Raw genomic sequence first — 10,109 nt, 5'->3', positions numbered from 1 at the left:
TAAAAATCTGCCAAATCGACTGTGTGGTGACGCCCCTATGTGGGAGTGGCTAAAAGTAAAAAAACAAACAAAAACAGGCCCACAGTGGGCAAGATTCAAGATTCTTAATTTGCCACATGCATAAGTACAACATGCAGTGAAATGTCTCCTGACACGCTCCTCGACTGTGCAAAGGGGAGGGAAGGGTCTGGCGTTATTTTCGTGCCACTATTCTGAGCGCACGTAAAAAAAGTTTGCAGGTGCAAGTGTTGTATTTTGAGGAGAAATTTATTTTGAGCAGAGAAAAGCTAAATCTGAGTGAACAAAATTCATTGCTGCGTGCACCTGTTCGGTTTCCCAGTGTGTGAGGTGGCTCTTACGAACTGGGAAAACACCTGTTGTGTGACAGGAAGTTGTGGCAGGACTTTTATTTTGAAAATCGACGTGAGTTTACGGTGAACTGCTTCTGGGATGCTTCTGGCCAGCAGTGCTCTGAGTTGGTGTGATCGGCCCTTGCTTCTTTCTGATTGGCTGGCCCACCTCATTGTTCCCGTTCAGCCTGCTGTGTGTTTGCGTTCCCGTCTCTTCCCGAATGCTCTGTGCAACATCATGACTCAGTCTATGTTTGTGTGAAGGCAGTGACTGATTTACCTGCTAACTGTTAACAAATTCACATTTTTAAACCACAGTCTTGTACTTTATTTCGTTGTACATGTGCAATGACAATAAAGGCCTCTTCTATTCTGTTCTATTCAGAGGAAGTTGCAGAAAAACACATATGTGTGGATTCTGTTCATAGACTATAGCTCCGCCTTCAACACCATCATACCATCCAGACTTGTCATGAAACTCTGTGACCTGAACATCGGCTCCTCCCTGTGCAGCTGGATCCTGGACTTCCTGACAGCCAGACCTCGGGTGGTTCGCATCGGCAGCATCACCTCATCCACACTCAGCACAGGTGCCCCCCATGGATGTGTGCTCAGCCCCCTGCTGTACACCCTGTTCACCCACGACTGTACAGCAACACACAGCTCCAACACCATCATCCAATTTGCAGATGACACCACCATCATCAGCTGCATTTCTGATGGAGATGAGACGGCATACAGGGCAGAGGTGAGAGCCCCGACATCACGGCGCCACGACAACAACCTGCTGCTCAACGTCAGCAAAACCAGGAGCTCATCGTGGATTACAGCAGACTGCAGAGAGGAGGCCACACCCCCATCCACATCGAAGGAGCAGAGGTGGAGAGAGTCAGCTGCTTCAGAGGCATCAACATCAGCGAGGATCTGAGCTGGTCACAACATGTTGGTGTGATCACAAGAGCAGCAAGACAGCGGCTCTTCTTCCTGCGGCGCCTGAGAAGATTCAGCATGAACCCCAGAATTATTATTTTTTTAAATATAATAAAAACTTCTGTCGATGCACCATTGATGCAGCTGTAATACTCTGGACTGCAAAGCTCTGCAGAGGGTGGTGAGGTCAGCACAGCATCACCAGGACTGAACGTGCAGCCATGCAGCATCTCTGCAGACAGCGCTGCATGAGGACGACGCAGGCGGCTCAGGAGCATCCAGACCCGCACTACCACACACAGGGACAGTTTTTACCCACAAGCCATCAGGCTTTTGAACTGCTGACATTCGATACACACCATTACAAACCACTGGACTCTACACACTGTCATTTTAAACAATGCCACTTTAAATCCTCACTGCACAGTTTTTGCACAAACTGTAAATATTAAACTATTAATATTTTAATACTTTCAGGATTTTTTATTTTAATATTATTATTTTCTTTAACACACCTGTATACTTCCTATATGTCCGTGTAAAGTTGGGGAACACAAGTGTAAGAATTTCATTGCGGGCAGTGTTTGTCACAGCTGGCGCAGCAGTGGTCTGGTGTGTGGGAAAAAGGACTCGCATGCAGTTACAGAGATGCGATGGAGATTTATTATAAATGACAGAACACAAAGTGGCAAAAACAGAACTTAATAATAATCCAAACTGGGAGAAACTAAACTATAGAACAGCAAACCTGAACACGAAGAGAGGACAGCAGGGAGAGCACACAGTGGATTCACAGACAGTAACGAGCACACCCATACACACAGAGGGACACTGGGAAATCACACACAGGTGGGAGACACAGCTGGACCTGATTAACCTGACGAGACAGAGGAACACTAACACCAGGGACCACCAGAGGGAGCACCAGCCCAGAATCCCAGAACGGTGGAAACCCAAAGAAAACACACAATAAGAGGCTGTAATGTTTGTGTCTCACTCTCGCCGCCCATGTCACCTGTACTTGTGCCTGCATAATGACGTGAAGAAATATTTATAAGAATTATTGTTCAAAAAATATATTTAATATGAAGGCAACAGGAAGTGTTACAGGCATCGCCCTAAAGCCTGATGGGCAGTGTAGTCTGTGCTGCAGGGAGGATGGACCCGTGATGTGTCTGTGAGTGAGGGAGAAAAAGGAAAAGTAGGAGCTGTCACGGAGCAGAAACGGGAGCTGGAAGCATGTAAATATAATAACAACCACAGCAGCCTGACGAGCCCAGCTGTAAGTAAGCTGTTAAGACTCGACTGTACACCGTGTTCCTGTTTCCTCTGAAACAATAAGTCCCGTTGCAGCAGCCTTTCAACGCCTCTCTCTGTCTCTGCTAGCAAAGTGACCCAGACAACAAAGTAAAGCTAGTTTTCAGCTACGAGCCGACACGAACCCGACGTATTAGCCAGAGGTCCTTTACTACGCTTCGGAGCCGCGGACCTGTTTTATATACGCGTGGAATAGTTTTCTATACGAGATCGCTGCAAAAAGTGCAGCCTTACCTAATGTCCACCTACTGTTACTCATTTATATTATGATTTGAATCTAGCTGGTGTTGGTGTGGAGAGTAACCTTCAGTAATAGTAATAAATCACATTCATGTAGCTGTAAAAAGCATGATCATATATTAAGTAATCCAAAGTATTCAGAATGTAATCTGTAATCTGTAGTGGGATACATTTTAACAGTAACCTACCCATCACTGATTACAGGTACGTGTTGCTACACCGTTTTCTGTCATTGACAATGAAACTTGAAACAGTTTGCTGACGTCCGTGTGCACGACGGTGTTTCACAGCTACACTTCAAACTTCTTTCTCTCTGATGTGTGAACTATAAATAGAACGAGCTGGTTTGTGCTCTTTGCTGTGTGTTTTTGTGTTATTCCCTCTGACACTGATACTTGTTTGCACTGGTTAAAGGTCAGTGTGTATTAGGAGGACGCCTACAGCGTGAAACACAAACACGTTGCCACCAGAAGCACAGAAAGCATGAATTCCTGCTCTTATAGCTCCACTTAAACACTGCCATTCTGCTGCAGCAGCATCATTTGCATATGGCAGAAAGGCCTATGATGCTTTCAGTTGTTCTTTAGATGCAAAGAAAAACAGAAAGTTGTATCTGCCAGCAGCCTGAGCCGACAGCAACATGGCTAAATGATGTTCAGGGTCACATGATCACAGCCTCAACTACAAGCTCTACCAAAAAGGAACGTTTGACACGATCTTAGAAGAAGAGAGCGGATTAGTGTTTCACGTGTAGAAGAATTTCTTCTATTTCTGTATTATTCACATTATCTTATTGTATGATGCTTTGGTGCCACAAGGTTTTAGCCTCAGTCTCACACATTCCTGCTGTTAACAGACGGCATCTCAGGAAGTTGGAGGGAAGCATTCACACAAAGACAGAGTGGGGGAAGAGTCTTTTGTCTCTCCAGCGACTGTGAGAGTTAGCAAGCGAGAGAAGAACTGAAGCTGTGACAACAGCTGTGCAGCCTTTTGTCCCTGTCGGGAGAAAACGTCTACAGTTTATTATTAGGTCTCTCTTGGAAATGAGATTTTTAATCTCAATGAGATTTTTTACCTGGATAAATAAAGGATTAATAAAAAAAAATTATCTTTGGCTTATTTTCTGTGAGGGACATAAATCCACAAACATTTTCAATGACCTCATACTGTACCTCCCCCCACGCATTTACATTACATAGGTGTTGGGGTCCACTGGACCCAGGTCTAGTAAAAGTGTTGAGAGTGCAGGTCCTGTGTTCCCACACTCTGTCCTCCTCCTTTCTGGTGCTGCTGATAGTGTTTTCTTCCCCTCCCGCACAAAGTTGCAACATTATTGAAAATTCAGCTATCAACACGTGTGCTCTGACATTCCTGCACATTTATACTCTCTCTTGAGGGATCCAAATCTTATTTTCTCATACCCTGTCCCTCCTGCAAATTAGGGGCATAATACTATAAATAAAACTTTGCCAGTGTGGTTCTTTATCACAACTGATCAAGATGGCCAAAGATTATCTTCTGCGAGGGCCTTGCAATTGATTTTCGAAGAGAGAGGAGCTTCTGATGAAGTTGTAGAAGAAGAGGTTTCAGAATATGAGGATCACATTTCTGAATTTTCAGTCTGACAGTGACTTTGAAGAAGAGGATGAGGTTGAGCACCATTTAGTAACAAAACGAAGACGAGTACCCCATCTGCAGCCAGCTCCAGGACCAGAACAAGCCCACCAGACAGCAAGTGAAGAAATATGGATGTCAATAACTGGTGAAATTGAACGGTCTTCTTGCCCAAGAAATGAGCCACCCTGCAGAGCTGCAAACGTGATAAGGGTGCAACCAGGGCCAACACGGTCATGTGCAGGACATCAAGTTTTCATTTGAGCTTTTCATCCCAGATTCCATCCAGAAAATTATTCTGGATTTCAGTAATTTAGAAGGAAGGTGTGTTTTTGGAGAGTAGTGGAAGCAGATGGACCAAATTCATCTACAGGCCTACTTTGGGGTTCTTATCCTCGCAGGAGTTTTCAGGTCCAGGAATCCACAGAATCCCCGTGGGATGCAGAACTTTTCCGTGCATCAGTGTCTCTGGAAAACTTCCACAAAATTTCCAGGATTATCTGTTTTTAACCGAGACGACAGACCAGCTCGACGGCAGAGAGACAAGCTGGCTGCCATCAGAACAGTGTGTGATAAGTGTGTGCACCACCTCCCCTGTTTCACAACCCTGGGCCTAATGTCCCCATTGATGAGCAGCTGATCCCATCTAGTTGTGAAACACGTTGCTTCATGTGTAAATGTGTTGTCTTTCCACTCACTCCACTTGATTATAACTGATTTTATTTTTTTATAACATTTTATATATTAAAAAAAAAGAAACGAGAAGCACATTAATTCATAAATGCGATCTAACAAAGGCAAAGGGAAGAAATAACCGTGTTTGCTGTTCATATGTCTTGTTATTGGGATGAAGTAAACATCTGTTGAGTAATTTAACACAAAATTGTTTGATAGTGTTAGTTTGGAAAGCCAAACCTCTGGCGGGTCCACCAGACTCATGAACACTGGCTGAGTAACAAAAATACGAACACCACACAAGAGTTAAAATATAAAATTATTCAAACTGCATTTGTTGTTATTTTGAGGGAAATTACTGCTGAGTCACACGATGACACATTGTTGACACATTAACCACTCGACGGTTTTACTTTGGCGCCCTCCGGCGGTCATGTGGCATTAAAACCTTGTTGTGCAGCTGATACAGATGATTGGTTACTGCAGGATGGAACTATCCAATAGGGAGGCCTGTGTGATGTTCAAAGTATATCTATGGTGGTTTTCTACCTGCTGTGAGCTGTGAGCTGAAAACATTTATCATATTTATCTGAGCATCGGACTCTCAGGGTGGAGCGCTGATTTGGGGATGCAGTGTGTGAGTGAGAGCTACACAGCGCTGTATGAAACATTAATCACAGACTGACATTATTGTTTAATAAAAGGATTTATCTGATCCTCAAAATCTGTAAAACACAAATGTTTTGTTCAGTTTTAAACTCCAAAAATCCAACAAAAGTGAAGTGACGTTCCCATCAGAGCGTTCTTAATGCTTACAGTCTCAGAGGGAATGTTAAATATTGTTTTTGCTGCAGCAACACATATAATATTAACAGAAACACAGGATACTTTCAAATATACATTCATAAAAGTCTTAAATATATGGATGTGAGGCTGTAAAGTTATATTTGACTGAACGTCTGACCGATGGAGACAGTTTCCTTCACTTCTGTCGAGTTGTTGCTCACTCCTCTCTCTTTGCCACCTGATGGTGTCACCGTCAGCTCTGCAGCCAGCTCATTGTTACAGAAGTACTTTCCAGTCTCTGAGCGAGTGGCCTTGAAAACGTAGAGCGATTTATCTGCCAATGAGCTGAAGCGTTTGTGTGGGTCAGGAACGAGTCTGATGTCTCTGTCACCATCAACTACAAGCAGGTCAACCCTCCGTCCTTCGCTCTCTCTGCTCCACGTCACTTTACCCTCCACTGAGCCAGGACAGGGCAGAGCGATGGACTCCTTCTGTTGGATCACTCTCTGGATTATTCCTGTGAGACACAGCATGACATTAAATTATTACAGATGGAATTTGTAGCAATAATTCAATAGGAAAGTCCTGTTTACCTGGTGATGTTTAAGCAAGGACAACATTCATTTTGCTCTCAAAACTGAATTTTTTAAAATCTTAAATTATGAAGCAACCTGATTATGAATGGACTCAACGGTGATCCGTCCGTTTTTTCTGCTTAGGCCGGGTCGCCAAGCAGAGAAGCCCAGGCCTCCCTCTCCTCAGCCACCTGCTTTCCCAGGAAAACACTAAGGCCAGCCGAGAGACATGGTCTCTCCAGCGTATCCGGGTCTGCCCCAGGGCCTCCTCCCAGTTGGACAACACCTCACCCAGGAGGCGCCCACGAGGCATCCTTGTCAGATGCCCGAATGGGCTCCTTTTAATGTGGAGGAGCAGCAGCTCTACTCCTCACCCTATCTCTAAGGCAGAGGCCAGCCACACTCTGGAGGAAGCTCATTTCCGCTGCTCGTATCTGCGATCTTGTTCTTTTGGTCACTACCCCACAGCTCGTGACCATAAGTGAGAATAAGGATGTAGTACTTTCCTTTCTGGCACCTCAGCATAGACTTCCCCAGGAAAGCTGAGGAGTGTGATCTCCCTATAGTTGGAGCACACTTTCTTAAAGATGGGAACCATCACCCTGGTCTGCCAATCCAAAGGCACTGCCCCTGATCTCCACACATGCCAGCCAAGCGACCCCACCACATCCAGAGCCTTCAGGAATCAGGATGAATCTCATCCAGCCAGAGGCCCTGCCAGGAGCCGTCCTCGTCCCCAAACTCTGCTTCCTCTACAGAAGACGTGTCCGTGGGATTAAGGATTCCTTACACCACCTGACAATATCCCCAGTCGCAGTCAGCAGCACTCCCACCGCACTGTAAACAGTGCTGGTAGAGCACCGTCCCCCCCTCCCGGGTCGCCTGTCAGAATCTCTTGGAGGCAGTCTGAAAGCGTCTCCGAGCCTCTCTACTGGCCTCTCACCTTCACACTTTCTCAAATGATTTTCTTTTCTATTCTGACAGAAGTGCCCAAACATGCTGTGTCCATCAATCCTGAAAATTAAACAATATTTTCTTTAAAAATGCAGTCAACCCTGACCATTTCAGTTCTGCATGTGTGGTGTGAGGACTGAAACACAGCCCAACTTAACAGGCAAAGTTGCAAACTGACATCCGTCTGAGGTGGGCTTTAGGTTTAGTTGTTGAATATCCTTCGTAGTACAGTCCACCCTGCAGCTGCACCAATCCAACATATCATTCAATATCTGCAACATGATGGACAATATGCAGAAACCACAGAACGACATTAAACACTAGTGCGCTGTCAGAAACCCTCGGTCTATATTCTGTGTTTTTCAATTCATAATCATCACAAAGGATAGATACGCTTTCAGGCTTCATCCATGGGAGGTTTGTGAAGCTCCAAGGGACCAAAATTCAAATATCTAATTATAATTTACACCATACAGGTGTCAAAGAAATGGTGAGCCTTTATGAATGAAGTTATGTGACAACTGCCAACGTTTACGTGTGTGTGTGTGTGTGGCTTGTAAAAGTATGAACAGCTCCTTACCTGCACTGCAGCCCAGAATGAAGACTAACAGGCAGCTGAAGACTTTCACCCTCATCCTGGCACAGAAGCACATGAAGCACCGAGACTAGAAATGACCGCTCGCTGCATCGCTCTGAGCTTTAAATACTCTGCTGTGTCCTCACACAAGAAGCCACAAAGTCTAAATGTCTTTTTATGGTCATAACAACTCATCTGCCTTCACGTCACTGTGTGAACACGTCACTGCCGGTAAACTCTGTAGGTTGGGCTGGAAGGTGAAAGGTGCTTTCCAACATTAGATCAGCTGTTAATAGTTTAGAGTCAGTGTGGTCAAACGTACAATATGACATTTCACAATGTGCTTATATTTTCCACTGTGCATTTATTCTGAGATCTTACTTCTCAGAATGTTTGTGGTTGAAATCTTCAGTCAGCTGTGACACAGATGATCTACGCTGAAAGGAAGAAAAGTGGGAAGGAAAAACTCCCATTGAACAGGAAGAAACCTCCATCAGAACCAGGCTCAGGGAGGGGCGGGGCCATCTGCTGAGTCTGGTTCTGCTGAGACTGGTTGGGGTGAGGGGAGGAGCAAAGTAAAATAAGTAACATTTTATTATATACACCTTTCAAGATAAAATCACAAAGTGCTTCACAGAAGCTAGAACATAAAACAACATCAACCAAAGGCAAGTTTAAAAAGATGGGTTTTTAACAGTTTTTAACAGAACTGCCAGAGTCTACAGATCTCACATTCAGTGGAAGAGCTCCAGAGTCTGGGAGCCACAAAAACCAAATTCATGGGCTGCATCCTCCTGAGGCCGCATTTGTAGACCGATTACGTCACAGCGACGCGCCGAAGGCTGTCCAAATTCGTAGACTCCTCCGAATGCAGCCGACAAATGTGTCCTTCATTTCCCCGAATTTGAAGGATGGGTCGGATGGTTTAAAAGGACAAATACTTTCTAAAATAGAAAGACAATGATTATTTAAAAGATCTGTTAATAAATCAACCTCGTCAGAGACAGGCAACACCAAATGTAAAACATCCGAAAATTTAGCAGCAGTAGAGGAATTTAAAATGCGAGAATTAAGTAGATGTCGAACAGGAGACGGATGGAAGGACGGTTTAAAAATAACAGAATGATGGTCCGAGATAAAAATGTCCTCAGAACTAATGAAGTCAGTGGTTCAGCCTAAAGAAAAAACGAGGTCCAGTGTGTGTGCTTTGGTATGTGTGGGGCCAAACACATGCTGTGTAAAAAGAGTCCATGACGCTAAGAAAACCACTGGCAAAGAGGCCGGAGTCATCATCAACGTGCAGGTTATAACCAGTCCGGACAGCTTCAGGGTGGAAACAAAAAGTCACTGAACTCCTTTAAGAACTGACCTTTTGGTTCATGTGGACGACACACTACAGTAACACAATTTTAACTGGCTGTAGTTCAAACGACGAACATTTTTTCACCATTAATGGGCAACAATGGATCCGACTTCGATCCACCACAGCGAGACCTCCTCCCCGACCGGACGTCCAAGGCTGGCTAGGAGTATCCGCCCGGGCAAAGTTCGACGAGGGATGAAAAGTCGCCATCGCGCTGCCAAGTTTCAGTTAAAAGTAAAAAATTTGGAAAGAATAAAATCGTTCAACAAGAACGTTTCATTGGTTGATGAGCGGGCACTGAGAAGCGCCATGCTCAGTGAGGTAGAAGTCATGTCACTTACAGAACTGACTGATTTAAGGGACGTAAAAACTACGGGTTCGATCCCCGACGAGTATAAATTCCACTCCACAGGGACAGAGGGCCAGCAACCGGAGAGTCTGCATAAACACTCCTAAGGAGGAGGGGCTAACATGTGTTAGGAAACTGACAGACCTGGGCATCAGTTCCCTCATCTGCAATGGTTACTGGACTTCCTGACCAACCGCCCCCAACATGTCCGGCTGGATAACCACTGCTCATCTACCATCACAATGAACACCGGTGTACCACAAGGCTGTGTGATGAGCCCTTTCCTCTACTCCCTCTTCACCCACGACTGCAGACCTGCTGATGGTTCCAACACCATCATTAAGTTTGCAGATGACACCACGGTGATTGGCCTCATCAG

General features: G+C 44.9%; 1 protein-coding gene across 1 annotated transcript; it reads right to left on the bottom strand.

The window, feature by feature from the left end:
* Positions 1 to 5,245: 5,245 nt before the first annotated feature.
* On the bottom strand, positions 5,246 to 8,386 carry LOC309699592 (uncharacterized protein). The gene is made up of 2 exons (XM_082522672.1): positions 8,022 to 8,386; positions 5,246 to 6,429 (listed from the first exon to the last, which is right to left on the bottom strand). Exons 1-2 carry the CDS (start codon positions 8,092 to 8,094, stop codon positions 6,068 to 6,070), a joined length of 435 nt encoding a protein of 144 aa, XP_082378798.1. The 5' UTR covers positions 8,095 to 8,386; the 3' UTR covers positions 5,246 to 6,067.
* Positions 8,387 to 10,109: the final 1,723 nt, after the last annotated feature.

This window comes from Aulonocara stuartgranti, assembly GCF_965226115.1.
Source record: "Aulonocara stuartgranti genome assembly, chromosome: 22".
In the NCBI taxonomy this organism is placed as follows: Eukaryota; Metazoa; Chordata; class Actinopteri; order Cichliformes; family Cichlidae; genus Aulonocara; species Aulonocara stuartgranti.
Note: the sequence above shows the minus strand (reverse complement) of the source record. Positions and strands in the feature narration are given on the sequence as shown.